The sequence below is a fragment of the Anabrus simplex genome, chromosome 1, assembly GCF_040414725.1.
Source record: "Anabrus simplex isolate iqAnaSimp1 chromosome 1, ASM4041472v1, whole genome shotgun sequence".
NCBI classification, from domain to species: Eukaryota; Metazoa; Arthropoda; class Insecta; order Orthoptera; family Tettigoniidae; genus Anabrus; species Anabrus simplex.
Window position 1 is genome coordinate 751,835,710 of NC_090265.1, and position 27,919 is coordinate 751,863,628.

At 39.8% G+C, this 27,919-nt stretch overlaps 1 protein-coding gene and 1 non-coding gene across 3 annotated transcripts in view; both read right to left on the bottom strand.

Annotated features, from left to right (window-relative positions):
* Window positions 1–869: 869 nt before the first annotated feature.
* The window catches only part of LOC136857491 (transmembrane protein 135), a 357,287-nt gene continuing 330,237 nt past the window's right edge, over window positions 870–27,919 (bottom strand). For both annotated transcript variants that reach the window (XM_067136183.2, XM_067136180.2), the window contains exons 8-9: window positions 5,755–5,921; window positions 870–5,678 (exon numbers count right to left, since the gene is read on the bottom strand). In XM_067136183.2, the coding sequence (XP_066992284.1) occupies window positions 5,564–5,678; window positions 5,755–5,921 (282 nt within the window). In that variant the 3' untranslated portion in view covers window positions 870–5,563. The remainder of the gene's footprint in view (window positions 5,679–5,754; window positions 5,922–27,919) is intronic.
* On the bottom strand, window positions 9,070–9,269 carry LOC136859219 (U2 spliceosomal RNA). Its single transcript, XR_010858931.2, has one exon. It is a non-coding gene; the product is annotated as a U2 spliceosomal RNA (small nuclear RNA).

The following is a 27,919-nucleotide window of genomic DNA, read 5'->3' on the forward strand; positions in this document are numbered from 1 at the left end:
GGTTCAGAACAATATGACCTTCAAATTGATCTCTTCGCCACCTCAAGAACTACTCAAGCATTTATCTTAAATATACCATCGTTTGTCAACTGTGATTTTCAAATTGTTCTAAAACTGCACTCTGTTTTACTTATTTCTCTTTACAACGGTGTTTAATTTCAACTTTTCTGCATAGCAAGACAACTAGCTGTTTGCATCTTAATATATCAAACATACGATTATAAGATTTAACATGGAGCAATTTTTAAAGGGTCCACCTTATCAGTACAAATGAATGTTATAATGGTTAAGTTACAACATATTTACTTGATTTGTATTGAAAAGGTGGACCCTTTAAGTTACCTATCTTATGTTCTCAGTTCAATACGGATATAAGATGAAATTCTAAAATTTAAAGGGAGTTATTTAATCACCTTCACATCAAGATTTTAAAGACATTTAAAACCTAGTGCTTTATACTCAAGTGCTATATAGTTCCACACAAACTTTCATATTGAACAAAATCTTTATACCTTCAATGTTACTTGTTATACATCTATGCACTGCTTTTATCTTGTACCTTTTGAACGATCGGCTTATGATGACCCAGATCTGGGGTCGAAACCGGTACCACTTGTGATCGCCTTATGACGTAACCTCGCATTACTAAGTATTATTGTATTGAATAGTTGGAACCATAATATATTATTAATTTAATTGTTATCTCAGTTCAATACGGACCAAAAACTGAAATTCTTATCTTTCAACTTGTACTTAGTCGATTGTTAACTGTAGCACCATATGCTAAATAAATAATAACTCCATGCAAGAGAATTTGTACTAAAGTTTATGTACAGTAGGCTTGGAACATAATTTTTTAAACCACAGTATAAACAATATTATACCCATTTATTTACCATTAGATTACATTTATAAAAAATTTATAATTTTCAGCTGATGATTAGAGAAACTTGGTCTGAAAACTCTCAATAAAATGCTACTACTACAGACAAACCTGTAAATGCATAGAACTTACTCTTAATCTGGACCGTGATTGAGAAGTATAATGGTGTCACACCAAACAGACAAGACTAAAATTCATAATTTTGTCCCATGCCGTGCATTTCAAATGGCAGCTGGTGCCTATTTCAACATTTCACTACTCAAGCATCAGACTCATCAGGCAGCAAAAACAATAACTGTTATTTCACCAGTAAAAACACTGGAAACAGGTCATTTGAATACTTTACTACATTCTTCTCATGATTTTTCATCTCAACTTGTTTGTATTTATTTTCAGTCTATACCACTTTTCTCTATTCATCCAAGTAGAAAACTTACACATACAATATCAACAAGAATGTAACAATGTCAACAAAAATATAATATCTCAAATAAGTTTTCATCACAGGCTCATACAGAATGGAACATAACCAGTATCTTATTGTATTATTCACTCAGAAAACAGCACAGTTTTCTCAATTCTGTGAATTACTGTCAATGAACATCTTCTTTGTCTCCTGGGAACACAACAGTTACCTCCTTTTTTAGAATGATATTTTGATAGATTCCGTACTTGTATGGTGTATAGAAATAATTTGTTTCTACGTATTTCAGGTGAAAGAATTGTAAGTACGTATAAGCCAGAATTACCTACAAGTCAGACTTAATTTGTTAATTCTACAAACATCAACTCTTATAGTGCCAGGCAGCCGGTCTATCGGCCATACGAGTTGCTGCTAAAAATGCCGGGGGTCAATCTGTGAGCCACATTTTTCTTCCGTCTGTATCTTCAATCTTCAATATCAGGTTAAATAGTACCGCTGGAAAGACTGAAGCATTTACACTCCGAATATATCGATAACATGCGATATCGATATCAGTGATGTTTTATAAAAGCTTTCTTTCGACGCATTATGTTTCGCGCATGGTAGCCCTGCGGCCTGCCGCTTCGTGTCACTTGTTTGTTATCTCGTTTGTTCATTTAATTCCAGTGTAAGGATTGATAAGTATAAGAAAGATAATTAAAATATGCAATGTTTTAACATTAAGTGATTCATTAGAGAATAATTTATCGATTGAAAAATGTTCAAATAAAGAAGAGGTTACTGTGTATTTTACCCGTGCATGCGTAATTTTTTTAAATTCATAATTCTCAAAAAGTATATCAAGAATTGCAAAAACATTAGTTTTTTATTCTTAATAAGCTGAATATTCTCACAAAGGTATCACACCCATGATAGAAGTACACTATAAATGTAAAAATTAGGTCAACATTTGAAATGTAAGTTTTTCAAAAAACAACAAATTTGTATGCTTTTAAATGAAAACGAAACTAATGCAATTACAGCCACACTCACATGTTCTCTATTCACCTGTGTGCTATGGAAAAAAGAACAGGGATTTACCTCCAAAAATGTAAGTAGGAGGACATTTTTCCTTAGTGTGTACATTTTCATTAAAATTGTCTTGGCATTCTTAGTGCAACCACTATATTACAGCCTGGCATCAAAAAGGTAAATATAAATACTGTACTTTCCATTACTATATTTTAAATTTCTCATTAAATGCTCATTGTGACTAATTTAGACTAATAATACTGGAGGAGCTGATTACTTCACTAATTCATTTGGCATACTTACTAGACTTATTTTAAAACATACTTTTGGTATTGATACTGGACAAATCTAAGTTAAGTAAGTACTAAAACAAAAGAAAATCACCAATTAATTAAGCATGTCCACACCAGAAGTCATTTTGTTGCAAGGACAAACGTCTTAAATACTGCTCTACCTAGAATGGAAATATTTTACATACAAAGAGAAATACATTTTAATCTCCGAATATCAAAGTAATTTGAAATTCCCAACGACTTTATTCAGGGTGTGTTAGTTTGTTTTGGGAAATTGTAACTGTGCTGAGGATACAGCACTGACAAAGTTCCATACCACAACAGGACCTAGCAATTTCTAGAGCGATCTTGGTCCTACAGGGTAAGAAAACCGACATTCATTGCTCGAGATATTTTAATACAAAAATTGCAAAATGGCCAAGAAACAGGTCTGTTTTTCCAAGAGACAGAGAATCAGCACAGAATTTGTTAGTGAAGAAGGTGGCCCAGGATCGTTAAGGCGTTTAAGTCTAAATGGTCTGACACCGTGGTTAGCTGGTTTGAGTGCCGATTGAAAAAAAAATCTCACCATCAGAATGTTGGCCGGTAGGGTAGCAGAGGTGGTGGTAAACCATTTCTAATCACTAGATTGCACACCAAAAGCTTGGATGAAATCACAAACCTCTCCGCAGTGCCCATATGGAGTGGGCATATGATGCTGTTGATGGTGTTTCGTCCGTCGGGTGGAGACATTAAACCTCGATCAGACCTCTTGGTAATAATCGACAAGAGTAGGCTATGTGCCAGTACAGAGTTTCACCTTCTCTGTTCCTACCATCATATCAAACAATAATCAACCATGACGTCAATAATTTCATGGCATTAACTCCTCTGGTGAGGCCGACGTCAGGAAGGGCATCTGGTTTTAAAAATTCACTACGAAGATTCATCTCACTTCATACCCGATCCTGAAGAGAAACGGGACAAGGGTTGGACATAAAGTGGCAAAAGGCTAGTGCCATGTCACCTTTGAAATCTGGCTGCAGAAAAATCCATTCTTAATGGTAGTATTGACGCTGTTCTTCTCCACTAATGTGAGCATCAGTTCCAAAATGGTTAGAACAATTGGTAATATGCACAGCTCGTTCAAATTTCTAAATAAGCCGTGTACAAAGGATGGAAATTAAACTTATTTAAATGACTTCTATGGGAACTATACATTATTAGCCACTATTCCATATGATGAGTTATGTACAAAACAGTTTCTATTGTATCTTGTCATTTTCAAACGGAATGGATAAGATACCACAAGAGCCACTTACATGGTCGCCTTAGCTTTACTACAGTGGTCTACAAGCCCACAAAATGAAGCAAGATTAACCAGTCAAGTTCTCAGAGAGAGAGAGAGAGAGAGAGAGAGAGAGAGAGAGAGAGAGAGAGCTAATAGGCCCCATCTTCTTCACCTCTTACCTCTCGATATGTTGAAACTCAGCGCAGCTTTTACTTAGTTTATCCCACAGAAAATAAATGAAGCACATTTCATAAGAAAAAACAGCATCTTTTTAGAAGAGACAATTCTTTGGTTCAAAAGGCTTATCTACTGAGCCTTGACAGGGATGTTCAAAATATCCATAGTTAAATAGTTTGAAAATAATTTCTGTTGTTCCAGTGAAACAACATGAAGTGTCGAGTCTGGAAGATCAGCAAACGTTTTAGCGAGGAAGGTATTCACTGTGTCATGGGTCTGCCCAAGCTAACTACACAGGTCTAAAAATAAAGTTTAACATAATATGATTATGTCCCATTCTAGCCCTTATACAGTGTGATTCCAAAGTAAGAAGCATCAACAGAAAAATGTTCTCCTTCAAAATATCTAAAAGAATTAAACAAACAAAGAAACAAACAAACAAAGAAACAAACAAACACTGCAGCAGTAGGTCTTAAATGCAAATAAATGCTATTTGAACAAAGCAGGAAACCAGTATTTTCTCAACCAATGTCAGATATTTCCAAAGTAAAAGAATACTGTATTTACCAGAACATAAAGTAAGTTTTTCTGAATTCTTGAATCCTAAGTCTTAAAATAACAAATTAAGGAATATCGTTACACCTGTTGTGTGTGTCAGTTTTCTTATGTTCTGGAGTATACGACCACTCACTGTGGAAAAGATCACAAATATAACAACGGCCACACATGCAGCATAGTCCCAACAATGACTTCTATTTAAATCATAAGCTGTTTTCATGTCATCAGTACATCAGTAAGGTGCAAAGTTCCCTAAAATTTTAATGAATCTGAAGAACTATAATTGCGTCAAAAATGTAGTTTGACAGTCTGTAACTGGTTCTCGTAGATGTTATGGTGCAAACTTTAAATTAATTATTATAAACGAAATAGAGGCCATAAACAACTGTGGAGCATCATATTGCCCGCAATCTGTTGGCAAAAGGTTCATTTTAAATAAGGTATTTGATACGCAGACATTTCATAGAACTGGGATAGAACATGAAAGATTTTCATTTTTGAATGTTTAATATTGGTTTTTGTCCGCAATCTGTCGGCACATAGTTCATTATAAATACGGTCTTTGATACATGTGATTTTACCAACAAGCTGAAGAAGAGAATTTGGTTTCGTCGAAACATGTACTTGTGAGTGAATATACGTGTGTATGTAAGTAAATGATAGTTTAAATAATAATAATACATTCTGAATTGTATTGACAAGGCAGAAACTGGACACAATTAACTGTAATAATTGAGTCAATACACACCATTTGTGGTCATCATGGTCAACTTAATACATACAGAATCCTTTATCATAATATGCTTTGGGCTCATCTCCCAATGGAAGACACATAAGTAATCACTTCTCGATGGCTGCGTACCACACAACGGCCATTCAACAATGAACGAGGTTGTGAAATTCTCATCTTTCCATTTTTATTTCTTATATCCTGTTGTCCTGATCTACTATAAGCGTGTTAAAGGAAATGGAGACGTTCCTGTGCTTAATAACACCTGTTGGAGAGACTTGCTACTGCCCAAGCCAAAGGCATCCAACGGTCTACGATCCATACTGACGATCCTGAAACACAGAGAAATTTCTTATACATCTTCGTATATATTCTCTGAGTATGGTAACCGAGTTCAGAGTAACTTACCAGCCTCCTGAGACCCGGTGCAGGAATTTCCAATATGAAGGTCTCAGGTTATGAGGTTCAAGTAATGCAGCATGAAATAGGATAGCAGTCGACGTGCAGTACAGTAAGACAGTTGCTCCAGGCAGCTCAGGGAGAAAGCCTTTCCCAACCCCATCGTTATACATCAACTGAAACAAGAGGAGATTTCTACTACGATCTACAAAACAGGATGTTATAACCTCCCCCTCTGTGAGGGCCTTGGCCTACCAAGTGACCGCTGCTCAGCCCTGTGGTCAACACAATTAGGATTCTGATACATAATTAATAGGGATCCCTGGGTTTTCCACAAATTCTTATAAATTGTAAGGTAGATGCAATATATTGTTCATGTTTTTAATGTTTCAGTCGCGACATTGCAAATTTTAGTCATATCACAATTTTTTGCAAATTCTTATGCAATTCAGAAGTGTTTTGCAAATTTCTATTTATTACACCAATCTTTTTTGTTGTTGTAGTTTTGGACACATTTTGCAATAAAAACCACAATCTATCACAGGACATAATTGATCACATGGTAATAAGCAATATATTTTGATATCAATGTAGTGTATCATTACACTATTCCAAAAGTGAACTTTCAATCAAGTCCGAGTAAACGCGATTGCCCGTAACGAGATTAAGTAGAATGAATAATTTCATTGTATGTCAGAGAAGTCTAGATTAACATAATATCGAAACATATATATAATCATGATGGCAATGTAAAGACAAAACATGGGATTTGGTTTGTTGAGAAGACCCAACAATGAGAAAAAATGACAAATTCATTGGCAATCCAAGCATACGGACGTATCAAAGGGAAGAGGCAAAATTATTCCGATAAAAACTTCGTAAAAGATGAGAATTGAGAACAAAAGGAGCATATTAACCATACTGATCCATTGAGTTATCTCAAAAACAAGGCAACGTATAAATAGAAAATGCATAAATCCATCTTAAATACGTATCAAGACTGAAGACCACCCAGCTATTAAACGCATATTAAAATCGAACGACCAAAGAAGAAAGAGGCTACAATAATGCGTTAATCTTTCCAAAACTTGTGAAACAGGCCAGTTTAATATAAATTTCGTGATAACTGCCGACATACTGAAGGTCTGAACATACAAATTAGAGACCATCCCAAGAAATTTATAAAGAAAAATAGTTGATCAATTAGAAGGCCTTGAATATTTTTAAACATGTGTCAGCTGATATCAATTATGTATTCTAATTTCATAATCGAGCATCTCAAGGTGGTATCCCACTAGGAAGTTGGGCGATAGGCTACCCGAGGTTATCTGAACCGAACCATGTCAGGCCGAATCGCACAGAACGTCTGCCGCACCAGAACTCATGATTACCATGAGTATTGCTCCCAGCTACAGAAAATGAACCAGACTTAGGCCATTCTTGGAGCGGACGGAAATAAGATAAGTTTCTTGTATTAAATATCAAAATATGCAGAACATGTATAGTGAAGTGTTGCAGTGGTGCCGTTTTAGATTGTCAAAAATAACCTACAAAAAGTTCGATTCTCGCGAGTGATTTAAGTATAGATTGATGTAAAATGAGTTAGGTACTCATCCACATAAATAAGAAAATCCCAGTTAGGTATTAAAAGATATATAAAATCCAAGAAACGTTATGTCATAGCTGAAGACGAAGTTCTTATAAGAATAATGTGTTTTGAGATCATATAGATTCCAAGTAATGTGATGTATGGAACATCACAGCTAAATTATTGAACTGTGTAATTAATTGAAAAGATGTATATATTTAATCACTGGTAGGTCATTTTTAAATTATTATGTATATATATATAGGCTTTTAATCATCCATTTCACATCATCATTTCATTTCTTTGTATCGCGGCTATAACGTATTCTGAACGAACGACTTATTGAGTAAAGTATTACAACATCATTCGTATTAATAGCTTGCAGTAAATGTTCCAATAGCCGAGGTCATGTGACCGGAGTCACCAGGCTAATTTCAGCCCATTGCCAGGAAATGTACGTCATCAAGCTTACGAGAGACCTTACCCTTCCATACTCTGAGGAGAGAGTTAAAGCATTGTTAGCGCCTACTTTTCGAAGTTCGTTACCTGACGCTTGATTCCGAGGGAAAATTCAACCTATGTGAATGTACGTAATGAAGCAACATGATGGATTCACAGCAATGGATAGAAGGGATAGTACATCAGATTTTACTGGACCATGTGATATGAGTGATGGAGGGAGACTTTAGAACCTATATACATCGACGACAAGAGCTGGAGAGGATACACTCACTCTTACTTGCTTACAACTTGGAAGGACGATTCTAATCTATCAGCGGAGGAGGGCTGTACGTCTTGACATCGGAGAAGATCTTAACTTAGTTCACTTCGCATCTGAGTAGTGTACTACTCAAAATTAAATCTCATCGAGACCTGTTATCTCAATGACGAGAGTTAAAGTCAACGGGAGATCGGTTTTGACTGATACAGGGCATGAGATTTTATTATGTATTTAGTTACGCTACATTTCTGTAATATGGAAGAATACAAGTGTATTCTCTCCATGAACGTAACGCATAGTGGTTTTGCTATTAAAATTAGGACTCATTACAACTTTTTGTAAGGAGTACCGTAGGAAGTGTTAAAGTCAGGAAAGTCGTGGTACAGCTGCACGAAGCAGAAGTAAAGACTGGAACCCACAACGTGAGATGACGACGCCTGTACGAGAGGTCCATCAAACATCAGCTGCTACATAGATAGTATCCAGATAACAGAGTCTACAAATGGTGAGCAAATGGCATAAATTACTGCAAGTCTCGTTACAATTAATGTTCTTAAGTTTATTTCATTCAATTTGTCTTTTGCTTCCGTAAGTTCAGATACGCCGTTACGTCACGTTTTTCATCCTAATAAATAATTGTTTTAATTTGTATTTTCGGAAATTCTTATTAATGATCTTTAAATTCCAAGTTAGTGTACTCAATAGTTAGTGTTCCGTCACCCCACCCCTGGGAGTATTTAGAGACTCATTACGTATTATTATCATTATTAATTATCAGCTATCGTTTTCAAGCCATAAGCTTGAAGGCTGGCGCCCATGGGATATTGCTTATTGAAACACAATGCGATATTATTTATTTATTTATTTATATTAAAATTAAGGTGACCCGCCACGTCACAATTTTGTCACACATCTGTGGGCAAGAGTGGGTATGTCACATATTGTCGCCGCAAGCGTGGAGCTCGTAAACCATTAAGTACTTATATAGAACAGATAGAATCAGTATTTTGGGGGTAACTGTTGGGTATGCACAGTATATTTTTCTTGTGTGTTTGATATGCCGGGCCAACCCGTGACAGAGGAGGAGCAAGCCCCTAGCACTCCGTCGATTTCCAAAAATAAGTTTAATATTCTGGTCGTGCGATGCACGACGTATCAGATATTAAGCTGATAAGAACAGATTAAAGTGTTTTATTCAAGAATAATAAAATTTATATTTCAAGCGTGTTTATAATAATAATAAAATTGGCATTAACTGGCCGTTATCAGATTGAAGTCCATTTCCATGGCTGAGCAAGAGGAGAAAGACATGACGCTGCGTAGTAGACACGTGCTGAAGGGTAGTGCTTTAAGCAGTTCGAAGGAAGAGGTTGATAAAGGTATAGAGGAGGAAACAGATAATAGGAGCGAAGATAGCGAAGGAAATAAGAGTAGGAATGCCCCGCTTGGACGTGACCAAGTATTTATCACATGGAATTCCCTAGGCAATGTAATTTCAATCATAGCTTCATGATCTATATGTGAATGTATTGTTCAGCTGAAGATGATCCAATATAGGGGATCGAAACCGGTACTGTAGCATAATAAGTGCAATAAATAAATACTGATAAGGTGGAAGTCCTTTCCTATTTCTAACTGTGTAATTCGTCAATACAGATATGAAGATTATAGATTACGTTTCAGAATTGTAGCGTAACTAACTACATAACTAAATTTATCCTGCCCTATACCAGTCAAAACCGGTCTCTCGTTGACTTGAACCCTCGTCACTGAGATAACCAGGTCTCAATGAGAGTAACTTTGAGTAGTGCTCTATTCAGATACGAACTGAATAAAGTTAAGATCTTCAGCAGTTAAGACCTTCTCCGATTTCATGAACTTTCCCGGGCAATCAAAGCGTCATGTAGCAAACTTCGAAAAGTAGGCGTTAACAAGGCTTTAACTGACTCATCAGAACATGGTAAGGACTCTTGCAAGCTTGATGAAGTCTTTTTTTCTGGTAAAGGGCTAACATCAGCTTGGTGAATCCGGTCACTTGACCTCGGCTACGGGAAATTTACTGCAAGCTATTGATATGAGTGATGTTGTAATACCTTACTCAAGAAATCGCTCGTTCAGAATACGTTACAGCCGTGATACAAAGAAAAAAATGATCATGTGAAATGGATGACTAAAAACCCTATGCATAAAAATAATTAAAAATGACCTACCACTAATTAAATATATACAGCTTTCCAATTAATTACACAGTTCGATAATTTTGTACATGCTGTAATGTTCCAAATATCACAACGTCACCCTGAGGATAGTGTGCTCCCGCCAGATTCAATGGATTATGTGTTAATGGGTACAGTTAGCTGAGTGTATTTTGAATTAATCATGTTAGATATTTTAATTACACACCACTTAGTCATGTATCCTTAGAGGACATAACATTTAAACGTAATACGAAAACTTAGTGCCTTAAACCTCTAGCTGTAATAATACGCATACACTCACAGCGGCGATTGCGAAAAATAACATTTTATGAACGAAGTATTCGAACTAATAAGCATATAATATAATATTAATAATAATAATATAAATAATACAACACTGAATTCATCACTTATTAACATAACATAAAGGACGATTAGTATCCAACTTCTTCATCTTCATTTCCCGTTTCCAGCTTCCCGGGTCGGGTTGTGAATCAAGGACCTCCATCGCTGCCTCTCTCTCCACCACTCTTCTCTTTCTCTAAGTACATCTTCTGGGTTTTCTACCCTCTTCTCTATACACTCCAACACTGAATCTGTCCACCTCTTTCGGGGTATTCATCGTGGTCTCTTTCCTGTTAACTTCTCTGAAAAAGCTTCTTTTTTGGCACTCTCTCTTCTCCCATTCTCATCATATGGCCATACCACTTTAGCTTTGTTGTTTCTATCCTGTCTGGTAGATTCAAGATTCCTGTCATTTTCCTTATCTCTTCGTTTCTAATTCTATCCTTACCGAGCTCGATAGCTGCAGTCGCCTAAGTGCGGCCAGTATCCAGTATTCGGGAGATAGTAGGTTCGAACCCCACTGTCGGCAGCCCTGAAAATGGTTTTCCGTGGTTTCCCATTTTCACACCAGGCAAATGCTGGGGCTGTACCTTAATTAAGGCCACGGCCGCTTCCTTCCAACTCCTAGCCCTTTCCAGTCCCATCGTCGCCATAAGACCTATCTGTGTCGGAGCGACGTAAAGCAACTAGCAAAAAATAAAATAATTCTATCCTTTCCGGTTTTGCCCTCGATTCCTCTTAGGGATTTCATCTCTGCTGCCTGTATTCTACTCTCCTCTCGTTTTGTTGTAATCTACGATGCAGCTGCATAGTTTAGTAAGGGTTCATAATAGGTGGAATATAATACTTTCTTACATTTCTTCCGGACATCCTAGTCCCACAAAATACCCCTTACACTCTGAAAAGTTGTCGCTTGTTGCATTCTTTTCCCAATTTCCTTGGTAATCTTTCCATCTTCTGTGATCACACTTCCCAAGTACTTGAAACTTTCAACCACTTCCAGAATTTTACGATTCAGTTTTACTTTTCCTCTTCCTTCCATCCCCTTGTCATCACTATTGTTTTACTTTTCTCTGTGCTTACTTTCATCCAAATTTCTCCATCTCTTGATTCCATAAATCTACTTGTTTTTGTACTTCCGTTTCATTCTCACCCCATATCACTAAATTATCTGCTAACAACATGGCTCTTGTTGCCTGTCCCCCAATCTCTGTTTAATGTTCTTATGAACATCATCCATGACTATGATGAATAATATGGGGGGTAGCAACTTTTCTGTCGGAGACCAGTTTCAACTTTAAACCATTTTGTTTTTCCTATACTAGTCTTCACACTACTAACACAATTTTTGTACACAGCTTTTATCATTTGCACTTCCAGTCTGTAACTTTTTTCCCTTAAAGTGCCCCATATCAACTGTCTGCGCACACTGTCATTAGGGCTTCTCAATGTCAATAAATGTCATCACTATGTTTTTGACAAACTCCTATAAGTTGTATAGCAATGTATGTTCAGAGCCATGGCGTCATTACCGTTTCTTCTGAGTCAGCACCCGAGGTCATTGATTCCACGACGTCACGACCACGTGGTCTTGTTTGTAAGCAAAGCTTTCGGAGAAGAGAACATCGCTAACCTCACTGCTGCCATTTTGACAAGGCCTGGCCTCACTGCTGCCACGTTTACCACGTACAGGCGCAGAATTTAAAATCCACATGTTTTGACAGCTGTCATCTTGACAGGGTCCTAACCACGTGGGCGCGGATTTTGAACAAGTGAATGTTCCTAACCTCAGTGCTGCCATTTTAGTAGGACACAACCTTACTGTTGCCATCTTAACCACGTGGAGGGCGCGGAATTTAATCCACGTGCTTTTGACACCTGTCAAAATGACAGGTCCTAACCACGTGGGCGTAGATTTATGAACAAGTGAGCATTGCTAACCTCAGAGCTGCCATCTTAACACCGCCTTACCTCACTGCTGCCACCTTAACCACGTAGGAGCGCGAAATTTGACAGATACCATGTGATTTGACAGCTGTCATCTTGACAGGTTCTAACCACGTGGGCGCGCAATTCAAACAAGTGAACGTGGCTAACCTCACTGTTACCACCTTAACAGCGCCTAACCTCACTGCTGCCACCTTACGCACGTAGGGGTGCACCGAATTTAAAATCCACGTGCTTTTGACAGCGGTCAAGATGAGAGCTGCCATCTTGACAGGTCATTTGAGCACGTGGGGCACGGATTTTAAACAAGCAAACGTTACTAGCCTCACTGCTGCCAACTTGACAGGTCCTAACCTCATTGACGCCACCTTAATCAAGTCGGGGCGCAGAATTTAAAATCCTCGTGCTCTTGACAGCTGCGGATTTTGAACAAGTGAACATGGATAACCTCAGTGATGCCATCTTAATATACCATAACCTCACTGCTGCTAACTTAACTATGTGGGCGCAGAATTACAAAAAAATAACCGTTGTGAAGATGACAGATGCTATCTTGACAGGTCCTACCTACGTGTGGGTACGATCCTAACCTTACCGCAGAGGATTATAGCTTTAAGGCTAACTGCTCTTCTCGACACCATCTTCCTCCTCCTCTTCCAACGTTGCTATAGCCGCGTTTCTGCTTCTCCTCCTAAGACGGGGCTTAGCCACGTTCCTCCTTCTTCTTACAGCTTTACGTACAGATGCCTTCCTGTGTTAGATAGCCCTTCCCTCTCCACACCGTCGCTAAGGCTTTACGTCAACCTCTGACGCGTAACCTGAACAAGACAGAACATGTTGACAATTTGTACAGGTTCAATCCTGTTACAGAGGACGCAGAACATATATATAGACTGCTGTTACAGTAAAGATTTTAACAGTCAGCATACATTCCCCATCGCGTTCTGAACAGAAAAAGAAAACTTACTTTGATAGAATAAGGGCGCGCGGTAACAAGAGAAATTAACACGCAGACAGATGATGATCGCATGGAATAAAACTACCTCTCGCCCAATAGTCACTGTGAACAGAAAAAATAATGGATTTGAAATCTGTTCAGCATTAGAATAAAAAAATCTCTAGTACATGGATTTCGGACCCTGAAAAATCATGGATTCGAACCCTGTTTATTGTTAGACGAACAGCATTGTGAGGTTAACATAAGGCTTTATGTCTCCATCTGACAAACAAATAACTATGAACATCGCCCTCTCGGTACGAAGAGGATCTTTTTACGCAGAACGGCGCTGGCCTTCTTGATAATACTATCTTCTAACTCAAGACAATAAATAAAAATACGGTCTTCTGCTAGCCTCGTAGTAAATAAAAAAGCAAATGCTGCGACTGTTTCTTCTGTCGATATTCGTTTTTTTCGAAATTTGAAATATCTCAAAATATTCCGGCGAACACAACAGCCTATTCTTACCATCTTCTAACGAATATTGTTATAAGACAATCCCTGTTCTGACTGGAAATTGAACACGTGTATACTATCTTACTTAGTTGTGCAACCACAACACTGTAATCATTGACAGGAGGGCTGTGTGTAACCTCCAAGGTCTACGTCGTGCTAACTCATCAATGGTAGTGATTATTGGTTTTTAGGACTTGAAAAAAACCTGAACCACGGAAGCCGGCGGTCAGAGGCCGGTGCACTCCCGCCTGAGCTACGGAGGCTCTTACATAAGATAACGGCGAGTTGGCCATGCGGTTATGGCTGCGCAGCTGTGAGCTTGCATCCAGGAGATGGAGGGGTTATCTTGTTTAGTTTTACGATTAAAATACCTGATAAACATTATTTTGTATAATGCTTACACATCAGAGGCGTGCGTTTAATTCACGGCTCTTAACAGAACAAGAATGGTGACTACACAAGTACAGATTAAATTCCTACACCGTGATAGTATGTTTTGAAAAATAGATTTATTGTACGCAAATCTGTAACAGGGTTCATTCATGTTGTTTCCTATCCTCCAACAGATGAGAAGCTTGTATTCGTAAGAGATAGTATGTTTAAAAACACACTATCTTGTTCTGAGTTCAACTCCTAGTCTTAAGAGGTCAGCGGAACGACAGACCTGCAGTATTAATAGACGATAAATGTACAGTTGTACTTCCTCTTACAACAATAATCACCACTACTTCCGTTGATGTCATTAGCGCGCACAAGCTATATGCCAAGAAATGCGATGATTATTTTTACTACTGCAGATAAATCGAATAATAAACGACAGGCATGAGGATACAGATCAATTTACTAGATTGTGCCGAATAAGTGTACATGTTTCGCCACTGCGTCGGGGGTTAGCGATAATAGATATTCACATTGTCTACTGTAAGGTAATGTTCACATCACGAGAATCAAACTCTAATGTAAAGAGAAAATCAACGGGAAACTACAGTTCGCGAACCATTTCTTGATCCCTGAGCTCACTAGTGCTGAATGGGAACTTGGGATCAAGAAAAGATTCGCGAACTATACCTCACTCTTTGTTAGTCTCTTCTGTAATGTCTTACGCCATAAAATGTAAATGAATGTGATTTAAAAGAAGAATGATCGAAACACACAACCTTATCGTCAAAAAATCGAATACTAGACACATATACACATAGTACTTGCTTTGATGTCAAGCAAATACACACATTAGATAATACTTTCTCCTAATTAATCAGATATCTGTAATGCGTTCCTTGAAATACTAGGCATGAAATGCAGAAATGATTGTAGAACAAGCAAATGCTGTCAGCTAGGCCCTTACACGCGCATATTTTTTCACCACGCGCATACGAGTTTTAAATTCTCTGCACACACACACACACTTGATAAAAATCCCTGCCCTTACCGGGAATCGAACCCGGGTTACCGGGTAAGAGCACCAGGCAAATGCTAGGGGGTTACACAAATATATGGACGCCTTTTCTATGCTGACTACACTACACGGAACCGAGCGATAACAGGCCAGTGCACTGCCGCCTGAGCTACAGAGCCTTACTCAGTGCGCGGTTACGGGCATGCAGCTGTGAGCTTGCACCCAGGAGACGGCCACTGCGGAGAAATCCCTGTCCTTACCGGAAATCGAGCCCGGGAAGAGACAGACACCGCGCCTACCAAATAACCACTTGTCAGCCCGAAGGCCTGCACGAACCAGCCCTTAAGTAAAAATTGTAGTCCTTACTGGGAATCAAACTAGGGTTACCGGGTAAAAGTCAGGCACCCGCCTACCAAGTGACCACTGCTCAGCCTTAAGGCCTGCACGAATTAACCCTTTGATAAAAATCCCTGTCCTTACCGGGAATTGAACCCGGGTTACTGGGTAAGAGCTCCGGGCAAATGCTAGGGGGTTACACAATTACATGGACGCCTTTTCTATGTTGACTAGACTACACGGAACCCAGCGGTAAGATGCCGGTGCGCTGCCGCCTGAGCTACAGAGGCTTACTCAATGCGCGGTTACGGGCTTGCAGCTGTGAGCTTGTATCTGGGAGATGGTCGCTGTATAAAAATCCTTTCTGTCCAAACTGCTGAGACTAGGGTTCTATTCGATCCTTTTTCTTACATTATTTCCGCTAAAATATCTATAACGAATTACCGGCCCCCACTGTTAGAGGAAGATGATAAACGAAATGTTGGAATTTAGTGAGGAGAATTGCGATATAAGTGAAGTAAATTCTGCCGAAGGGGAATTCGTAAGTGACAAGAAATTACCTGGAATAAGTACTGCAGGCTCGGATATACAGTGTTTGGGCGTAGCTGATGTGAATGTTCAGCAGTCGAAAAAGATATAACACGTGTTCGATTCCAGTTCAAGTAGCGATCATGACAGTGGCAGTTGTGACGATAATCCAACCATTACAAGTTCTTCGTCAACTTATACTGAAAATGGACAAAGAAATTCCCGCTTTGATCCAAATTTCCATCATGATGTAAAGAGAGTGTTTTTAGGGAAAAATAAACTGAGCGAAATATTTTAATTACTTTTTATGACGAGATATGCCAGAACATAGCTGAACAGACAAAAGATGCCGAGCAGGAAATCGCACATAAAAACCAGTTTAGTAAGACGAAAGGAAGGAATCGAGGTCAAGACCTTGTCCGGACTAATACTCTTGCCGCAGGGGATTGTACAGAAACCTAAATTAGGACACTATTTCTCGCAATCGCTTGTTCACTACGCCTATTTTCTATGAGCTGATGACAAAAAAGATATTTTTTCTCGCCAGATTGAGTGGCCTGGCCAGCCTCCTGACCCCAACTTGGCAGGTTCGATTCTGGCTCAGACCGGTGGTTTTTGAAGCTGCTCAAATACGTCGGCCTCTAGTCAGTAGATTTACTGGCATGCAAAATAACTCCCGCAGGACTAAATTCCGGCACCTCAGTGTCTCCGAAAACCGTAAAAGTAGTTAGTGGGACGTGAAGCCAATAACATTATTATTATTATTATTATTATTATTATTATTATTATTATTATTATTATTATTCTTATTATTATTAGATTTTCCTCCACAGTGTTCGGTCTCGTTTTAGAGTTGCTTACTCGTGTTGAACGAGGCCTAGCTCTTCCCACAGTCCACGAAATGTACTTCATTAAGTGCAAAGGGAAGGCCAACATAATGTATATTACATACTTCATTTATTCACAAAACTATTTACACTGTACAAAATATACATTAGGACGCCGTGGTCCATGTTGTAGCGCACAAACACAATACTGTTACCCACGCTCGTCCAAGTCTCGGAACTCACTGACGCCGATGAGGCGCATGACTCTGTCCCCCTTCCACTGGGGCAGTAGCAGTCTGATTGTGCTGACCTCTGACGAAAGAAAACACATGGCGTTCAACATACCGCCCACCTAATTTATATATAAATTACAAACATAAATATTATTAAGAACAATAAAAACTAGCACTCACACTGAAAAAGTCAAATGAAAAAACCAGAGTTTTAGCACATAAAAGATTACACCTTTTCACTATATACAGTTTCAACCTCTTCTGGGAAGACACAAAGTTTTGCAATTGGCCGTTTGAAGGTCCCCTTGGGCGTGCGAATAGTGGCAACTCGCACCAAGCCGTCAGCACCTGCGTGCGTATCTACCACGATCCCTGTCTGCCACACGAGAGGTGGCAAGTTGTCTTCCTTGAGAAGAACCAGAGTTCCGGGTTGAAGGTTGACCCTTCCTGCTGACCACTTAGTCCATTGCTGGAGTTGACATAGATAGTCCCTTGACCATCGCTTCCAAAAGTACTGTCTGCAACGCTGAAGTAGTTGCCACCTGGACAGACGAGAACCTGAAACTGTAAGTAAATCTGGCTCTGGGATGGTTGTGAGAGGTTCTCCAATCAGGAAGTGACCGGGAGTCAGGAATGAATAGTCATCAGGATTATCAGACAATTTGGTTATTGGTCTCGAATTCAGGCATGCCTCAATCTGAACTAACAACGTGGACATTTCTTCAAAAGTCAGTACAAGATTTCCTGCAACCTTCTTCAAATGGGACTTTATGCCAGCCTCCCACAGCCCACCAAAATGAGGGGCATGCGGTGGAATAAAATGCCACTGGATTCCACATTGAGATGCGAAGTCATACACCTTCCTCTGATGTACTTGAGATCTGAAAAGGGTGTGAAGCTCCCGTAGCTCGTTTCTTGCTCCCACGAAGGTACTTCCATTGTCGCTGTAGATATTCTGGCAGATACCCCGACGCGATGTAAATCTACGCAGAGCAGCTAGGAACGCATCAGTAGACAGGTCAGAGACAAGTTCAAGATGGATCGCCTTGGTAGCCATGCAGATGAATAGAGCAATATAACATTTTAGCTTTGTTTTGCTCTTACGAGTCCCTTGCTTAATGTAAAGTGGACCCCCATAGTCAACTCCGCAGTTCAAAAATGGTCTGTTGGGTTCTACCCTGTGGTGTGGGAGCTGGCCCATGAGTTGAGTTGATGTACTTGCCTTCAACTTGTAGCAAGGGAGACACTTGTGTGTTATGTGCCTAATGACAGACTTACCATTAGGTATCTAATATCGTTGTCTAATGGTTGCAAGCAAAAGTTGGGGTCCAGCATGCAGAAGTCGCATGTGCTCACACATTACTAACAACCTGGTCACATGATGATTAGGTGGTAGGATGATGGGATGTTTCTGGCTGTACGGAGCTTGCGATTATTCCAATCTGCCGCCCACCCTAAGCATCTGGTTTGCATCTACAAAGGGATGAAGAGACTTCAACTTGCTGTCCTTTGCGATCGGTCAGCCAAGTCGCAGATCTTGAAGCTCCTTACCATATTCTCGTTCTTGGGCAGTACGAATGATCCTGTGCGATGCCTCTTGAAGTTCTACTACAGTCAGACTTCCCACCTGTCTCCTTGAAGCAGCAAGCCTGAGGTTGTTTATGTATCTCAGTATGAAGGCCATGACTCTCACCAGCCGTGACCAAGAAGAAAAGCATTGGACTAAGTCTTCAAGGAAATGACTGACAACAAGTAAGCAAACAGCTGGTTTCCGTTGCTCTGGTACATCAGTGAGTTCGGAAGTTTTCTTCATGTCGCTGACAGGCCAGGTTGACGGTGGCTGGTAGAGCCAGGATGGTCCCGCCCACCATAACAGATTGTCTTGAAGAAGATGTGGTTCAATCCCTCTCGAAATGATGTCAGCTGGATTGTCCTGTGACGTCACATGGTTCCATTGTTCTACAGATGAAAGCTGTTGTATATCAGACACTCGGTTACCAACAAACGTTTTCCAAGATGCGGGCTCTCCTGCAAGCCAAGCTAGTACTATGTTAGAATCAGTCCAATAGTAGTTTTGTTCAATTTTGAGGTTAAGTGCAGTTTTAACCTTATCCATTAATTTTACAAGGAGTAATGCACCACATAGTTCAAGTCTAGGGAGGGAAATCTGTTTCAGTGGTGCTACTCTGGATTTGGAGTTTAACAGCACTACTGTTACATTATCCTTGACATCTATACTCCGTAGGTAAACAGATGCTCCAAAGGCCCTTTCTGAAGCATCAGAGAATCCGTGTAACTCATTGTTTAATCTCTCCGTCTCCCGTCACTTTTCGAGGGATGCGAATGTCGTTGAGTGATGGCAATATGCATGAAGCTGTTCCCAAGTAGTTAATAGCTCAGGAGGCAAACTCTGATCCCAGTCCACTTTTGCCTGCCATAAATGTTGCAAGAAAATTTTACATTTTATTATTACTGGACCTAAGAGGCCCAAAGGATAAAAAATGGATGAAATGCAGGATAACACACTACGTTTTGTCCAGGTTGTGGTCTTCTGGGTGTGACTGGTAGCTACAAACTGGAAGATGTCCTTTAGAGGATGCCACAGTAGTCCCAAGGCCTTAATGGTACCCTCTTCCTTGTCATGCAGACTCCAGGGCAATTGTGATTCTTGGTGCTCAAGAGGTATGTGCTCTAAAAGAGTAGTATGGTTAGCACACCATTTACGAAGAGGAAAGCCTGCGCTACTGAGTAGTTCGATCAGCTCTTGTTGCAGACTGAGTGCATCTCCAATGGTATCTGCTCCACTCAGAACATCATCAACATAGAAGTCTCTTCGTAATGTCTCCGACGCTCTTGAGTATTGCAGTGCACCATCGTTGGCAAGTTGTACCAGGCATCTCGTGGCTAAAAAAGGCGCTGAGGCACCATAAGTTACAGTGGAAAGTCGATAAATCTGGATAGGTTCATTCGGAGATGAACGCCATACAATGCGTTGCAGATCTTGGTCATCAGGATGAACTAGAATTTGCCTGTACATTTTTGTAACATCTGCAGTGAAGGCATACTTATGTGTTCTAAATCTCAAGATGATAGAATACAAGTCTTCTTGCACCGTAGGTCCAACCATCAAGATATCGTTCAGTGAGTAGTTACTAGTCGTTTTAGCAGAGGCGTTGAAGACGACTCTGACCTTAGTGGTAGTGCTGGACTGCTTAATTACAGCATGATGCGGTAGGTAATATGTTGCCTTATTGGTTTGCGTTGTCACAAGTTCCATGTGATGAAGATCAGCATATTCTGTCATGAACTCAACATAGTCCTTCTTCAAGTCTGGTTGGCGATGTAACCGCTGTTCAATTTGACTGAGGCAACGAGTGGCGTATTTAAATGAATCCCCAAGTTCCTCATGGTGTGGTTTAATAGGCTGTCTTACAACATATCTTCCGGTGCTGTCCCTAGTAGTGTTGTTCACAAAGTGTTCTTCGCACTGACTTTCTTCCTTAGAACGCGGGGGAGACATCTTTACTTCCTCTTGTTGCCAAAATCGTTCGACCTGTACGTGCAGTTCATTGCCGCGCACAAGACAAGACATTACTTTCTTGCTGGTAGACTTGAGAGAGTGTGGTGGTATCTTGCCTGATAAGATCCAACCAAATTCAGTGTCCTGTAGTACAGGATGATTTTCTCTCGTGAGTTGACCACGACGCAGTATGTCAAAAAACACAGAAGCACCCCAGTAGTAAATCAACTTCACCTGGTGTACTAAATTGAGGATCCGCCAAGGAAATGTCCTGTGGTAGCTGCCAGTCAGACGTGTCAAGCTGTACTGTAGGGAGCTGACCAGTTATGCGAGGAAGTACAGCACAAACAATAGGGGTAGTGTAGTCTGTGACCCTAGATGTAACTTGGATTTGACAAATATGTGATGATTCAGTTGCCTTAGTATCACTAATTCCCCTTATAGGCATTGAGTGCCGACTCAATTCAATCCCTAAGCGATCTGCCAAACGCCTGGACATGAAATGCATTTGAGACGCACTATCAAGTAGAGCTCGGCACTGATGTGCATTCCCACGTTTGTCTGTGACCACTACGAGAGCTGTTGACAATAGAACTTCTACATGAGTATAGTTGCTCTTCACTGCACAGTAGGTTTGCTGCTGAGTCTGGTTGGTTTCTGATGTAGTAGAAGCATTGTAGGATGTACTCTGCTCCTTGTGCAACAGAGTATGATGTCTATTATTGCAGATTCGACAATTTCCTGAACTACACTCCTTTAAAGTATGATTAGCACCCAGACAGTTAAAGCAAAGTTTACACTTCTTGGTGAAATCTATTCTATTTCCAACGCTGGCTTCACGAAACTTAGGGCATTTTGTTAGGGTGTGAGAAGCCTTACAAAACTCACAATGAGTTGCTGTTGTGACAAAGGACTTCTTACTGCTCTTATCACCACCATGTTTGGATACGACCTGTTGCTGGTCGCTTTGGTGTTTTTCGGGGTTGATTAGCTCCAGAGTTTGACAACTATTCTCCAAGAAAGCTACTAAATCCTTCAAGCGAGAGAACTTCTTATCTGAAGATTTAACTTCCCACTATTTTCTTAGACCGAGGCTGATTCGATCTAGCACTAAGCGAGATAACAAAATTTCATGCAGAGGCACATCTATTTCCATTACTTCAATAGCGCTCAGGTTGCTCAGCAGTTGATTTAGCAACACTCTTTAAGTCCTTAGCTGACTCTGTTTTAACTGACGGAAGATTTAGCAGAGTCTTAACGTGTAGGTCTACAATCAATTTGGGGTTATTATATCTCTGAAAGATTAATTCCCAAGCTACCTTGAAATTGCTTTCAGTGACAGGCAAGCTTTCAGTTCATTTATGAGGTTCTCCCGATAAGCATGATAGTAGGTAATAGTACCTCTGTATGTCTGTTAAGGCATGATTATTAATTACTAGGCTCTGGAAGGTATCTCGAAAATGAATAAATTCAGAAATAATTCCTGTAAATTTTGGCAGTGAAATTGTAGGGAGTCTTATTTCATGTATGCTACTGGTATTTGAAGAACTAGATGTTGCGGGGGAAGTTGCATTCGAATTTGCATTCAACAGAGTTTCCATCTTAGATTCTATTTCTAGGATGAGTTCTTCAGTGGATTCCCTATCTGCATCATGAATTTCTTCGGTATCGCTAATTTCTAACTGGGTTTGAACATCGTTGTATTCCTCCTTACTTGAACAAAGCAGCCTTTGCCTAACTCGAATATCATTCAGATTTGAGCCTTCATTAAATGTACTGACAAAACTAGCTATACGCTTTATACGAGACTTAATAACTGCTCTCTTTTTTATGAGACCTTTTCGCTGGACAGGATCCATGGTGAATGATAACAAGAAATAATGGATATATTATAAAGGACTGGGAATGCCAGATTACTTACAGATCAGGAGAATGTATCCTTCCACAGCAGGGCCGAAAACCAAAGAGCGCTGCACGGCTGGGCTGCACTCTGGTGGTCACTTCTGGAACTACTGCTACGGATCTGGATTACTACTCCTTGGAATTTCCATCAATTGGGTTGGCAAGACTGTATTCGTCCGCGCAAGATGGCGGCAGCACACGCTTCAATCTCGAAGTTTAAAATGAATGAGAACTGTATTAGAACTCAGTTAATCACATCACAAGTCACAGTGTTTCATGTAGAAAATGGTTGTGAATCACATACACGGCACGTTAGTTGAAGTCACTCATTTGTACCTTACTGCGCAGTACTTAGCACGTGGGTGGTTGTAAGTTTGGCGGTAAAACGAACACATTCGTACTTCACAAAGGTAACCACTTTAAATAAACTGTTATCACTAATAGGCCTAAATGCGCAGATTATGAGATGTAATATCGTCACTGAATCACATCCGGCCCGGAGGACCAAAATGTTCGGTCTCGTTTTAGAGTTGCTTACTCGTGTTGAACGAGGCCTAGCTCTTCCCACAGTCCACGAAATGTACTTCATTAAGTGCAAAGGGAAGGCCAACATAATGTATATTACATACTTCATTTATTCACAAAACTATTTACACTGTACAAAATATACATTAGGACGCCGTGGTCCATGTTGTAGCGCACAAACACAATACCATTACCCACGCTCGTCCAAGTCTCGGAACTCACTGACGCCGGTGAGGCGCATGACTCTGTCCCCCTTCCACTGGGGCAGTAGCAGTCTGACCTCTGACGAAAGAAAACACATGGCGTTCAACACACAGGTTTTTACATATCTCCGACAATGGGGTGAGAAATGCACAACTTCCTCCCAAAATATACGAGATAAATCAGTATTTGACCACCTGTTAGCAAAATGTTTGGAAGCTTATACCTCTGGTGGCAAAATGTCAACTGATGAGAACCTGTTGCTATGGAAAGGGTGGCTAGGGTGTAGGTTTAAATAACAAGAAAACGACCGCGTTTCGAAACGGAATATATGGCGAGACAGGTTATATAACATGACCTGCTTCCGTGTGTATCATAATGAACAGCTGTAAAGGACATAACACTGTGAAGGCTGTAAATACTGCAAATATTACTTGTATTGTAGTGTAATATAGTCCGTTTATGTCACTTATGAATTGTAGGGAGGCTATATAAACTTTATCCCTCGAAAGCGCTAACCAACATAACAGAAAATTTCGTGAGTATAATTTATTCCATAGTACATCTTTTAAGTACATTGAAAATCTACAATTTACATATACAGAAACATTTATTTACAGGTAGAGATTGATAGTAAACTGTCTAAAATATTCAGGTGAATGTTACTGTATAAACAAAAACCAGAGCTTTGCTGTTAGGAAGAAGCAATCTCGATTTCACAGTGTGAAAATACTTAGTACGTTTTTGCACAACAAAGTATCGAAAATTTAAAATAATCGAATTTTTCAACAATTAAATACATTATATTCAAGTACATATTTCTCTTTTGGCCCTTCAATAGTTCATTTTAGTCTAAGATTGTTTTTAATCAAGTAATTCTATATTTTCTTCAACCAGGGAAATCGCTCCCCACCTGAGAGTGAGCTAGTGTGTACCGAGCTCCCCGCTTCTATAAAGGTAAGTTTTCTCTTTCTGTTCAGAACGCGATGGGGAATGTATGCTGATTGTTCAAATCTTTACTGTAAGATAACAAGATCTGTTCTATGTCTTCTGTAACAAGATTGAACCTGTACAGATTTTCAACATGTTCTGTCTTGTTCATGTTACGCGTCGGATGGTGATGTAAATCCTCAGCGACGGTGTAGAGAGGGAAGGGCTATCTACCACAGGATGACATCTGCCCGTAAAACTGTAAGGAGGAACGCGGCCAAGCCCCGTCGGAGGAGGAATGCGGCCTTAGCCCCGTTGGAGGTGGAGGAAGATGGTGTCGAGAAGGGTAGCTAGCCTTAAAAATATAATCCTCTGCAGTCAGGCCACCTGGCTATGTCCTGTCAAGATAATATCAGTACGGTTAGGATCGTACCCACACGTAGTTAGGACCTGTCAAGATAGCAGCTGTCATCTACACAACTCTTACTTTTTAAATTCCGCGCCCACATAGTTCAGATAGCAGCAATGAGGTTAGGATCTGTTAAGATGGCAGCTGTGAGGTTAGCGACACTGACTTGGTTGACAGCTGTCAAAAACACATGGATTTTAAATGTGGTTGAAATGGCAACAGTAAGGTTAGGCCCTGTTAAGATGGTAGCACTGAGGTTATCCATGTTTACTTGTTCAAAATCCGCACCCACATGGTTAGGACCTGTCATCTTGACAGCTGTCGAAAGCACGTAGATTTTAAATTCCGCATTCCCACGTGCTTAAGGTCGCGAAAATGACGTTAGGACCTGTCAGGTTGGCAGCAGTGAGGTTAGCAAATGTTGACCTGTTTAAAATCCTTGCCCCACGTGCTCAAAAGACCTGTCAAAAGAACGTGGATTTTAAATTCAGCGTGCCCCTACATGCTTAGCCATGTTTAGATGGCAGCACTGAGGTTAGCAACGTTCAACTGTTCAAAATACGCGCCTTCGTGGTTAGAACCTGTCAAGATGACAGCTGTCAAAAGCACGTGAATATTAAATTCTGCGCCCCTACGTGGTTAAGGTAGCAGCAGTAAAGTTCAATGTTCTCTTGTCCGAAAAAGTGAGGTTAGGGTCCCAAAGGTAAATTATTTATAAGGTTCAATCTTTCCAATACAAATTACGTGTTGTATAGATTTTATGCCTTTGCTGGCGGGACCTAGTGTTTACAGTACACAGTCTTCTGGTATACGCTAGAGCAATTTTGTTACTTTCATTGACCTGTCTCAGTCTTATCCTTGGCTTTAACAATATGAAAGTGACTGAGGTTATGAGTAATGCTAATAATGCCATTCCTTATGCAGCCAGTCCCTGCTATGAATGGTGTGATAATGTTGCTCATAGGGTCAGTTGTTGCATGCATTTCAGTGGGCTTGGCAGACTGATATGTAATAGCAACTTCTGGCTCGGTTAGGAAAGCAACGGGAAACTACCTCACTCCTCATTTCCCTAGTACGCCTCTTCAGTGATACCTAGGCAATCTACGACAGCTGATGGCAGAGCTGTTGAGGATCCAACCAGCCTTAGGGCTGACAACTGAACATACATACAGACAGACAGACAGACAGACAGACAGACAGACAGACAGACAGATGTTATTTACAAGATTTATTGAATATGGGAACGGTTTCGACATTTAAATACCATCATCAGCCATAAAAAATAATCACAAGCAAATGAGCAAGGACATAATAATTAAAACTGGCGTAGTGACACATTCAAATATGTACTTAGCTTTTTACCATTCCAAGTTTAAAAGAAGGTTCAAAGCACAAAAGTCTTTATATGCCCATTCACACATTGTGTTAATAAAATAACAAAAACTTATAGCAATAGAGCCAACGGCCGTAGCCGTGTTGAAACACCGGATCCCGTGAGATCTCCGAAGTTAAGCAACATTGGGCGTGGTCAGGAGTTGGATGGGTTGCCACGGCGGACAATCACTTCGTTATTGGATGTTAGTGGTACATCGTTTTTTACGAACTGAGTATTGGCGAGTTTCGCCGTTCGACTTTCAACTGTTAATGAAGCGCACTCTTGTGCCTGCCGCATGAAAACGGGTTGTTGTGAAGTGACTTTCCAACAGGCAAGATGCCGGTAGAGTTGGTTCCTGTAATTATGGCCTGTAAATGGGCAGTGTGTATCTTCGAACCACCCTAGCTGATTATTTAGTGCTTCTGAATATGCAAAACTTGTGTGGTGGGTGGAATTTTAACTATTGGGACCAAAATGTATTTTAAAAAGTGTTCTATGTGATCGTCACTTCTTGTGCTGTGCGTGCCTGTTCCCAAGGCATTACTGCTATTTTCCATAGTAAGTTATGTGAAGGATTTACCTTATGCATCATCGTCATCACCTTGGTAAGTCAGTACCTGCATGAATTACATCTCATCTGTGGATGCCGGAAGTGTATCGCTACATTGGAGCTCCGTTATTGAGATATTCAAAATGTCGGAACGACACACCAACATTTTTACTACATTGCACCTGAGAGTAACTTTCGGCTTCGTATTTGGTAATTTTTAAAGATGCGAACATTCCTATGCTGGAAATTATTCTCTAATGTAAAATTCAACGTGTCCATTCGATATGCCTATTATTTAATTAGATGGAAATTCACTAATCGGATCGTGTAATTTAAAATTGTTGGAAGGGTAGCGGTAACTGTTGGCACGTGATCTTGATTATCTGCAACCTAACTGGGTTGGTTGTTACTTTTCTTGAAGAGTGGAATAATGTTGTCAGAAGTTTCACGTCTGTGTAAAAACTGAAACTTAAGTGTTTTTTTTACATACTGAGGGATCTGTTCTGTTCTGTTAAGGGAAATCACTTCGTTATAGTTCATTGTAAATGTGATGGTTTATAATCCTGTACCAAGGTGAATACCGAAGCGTGCTTCTACTTAATTTTTCTCGTTATCTGTGCCTTCCTTTAAATTTTCTTGAATTTTAATTATTAATTTTTTTATATTTTAATTATTATTTTTATAATCTCTTTTGTCATTGCTTCATATTCGTAGTTTCGATTTCAGGACTGTCCACCGCTAACAGCATTGTTGTGGAATGCTTCATTCTTTTGTTGATTAGATAACGGATTGATTAGCTTGCGTTATCGTGGTGTGCTGGCGTATGTTGTTGTGTTATGATCTTATGCCGTTGGTGTGATGATATGGTTCACGAGATGAGTTTTAAATTATTTCAGAGTTATTGTGTTTCCTTATTATGGATTTCTTTCAATCATTTATTGATTCTCTTTTGAAGTGGGCTCTTCCTTAAGTTTATTTGAGCCTATCTTGTGTTACTTCCGTACATTGCCATTCTGATTTGGGAACGCGGATAGTTGTTACCTTAAAGCCCTTCTGTGTTTACTAAGGTATCTTTTGAAACCGAGTATGTGTGGTTGTAGGGCCTGTTGAAAAAGAATTTGGAAGTATTTTAATATTTGTAAGTAATGTAACTAAAAACTATTTTGTTAATGAGGTACATTTAGGGACGG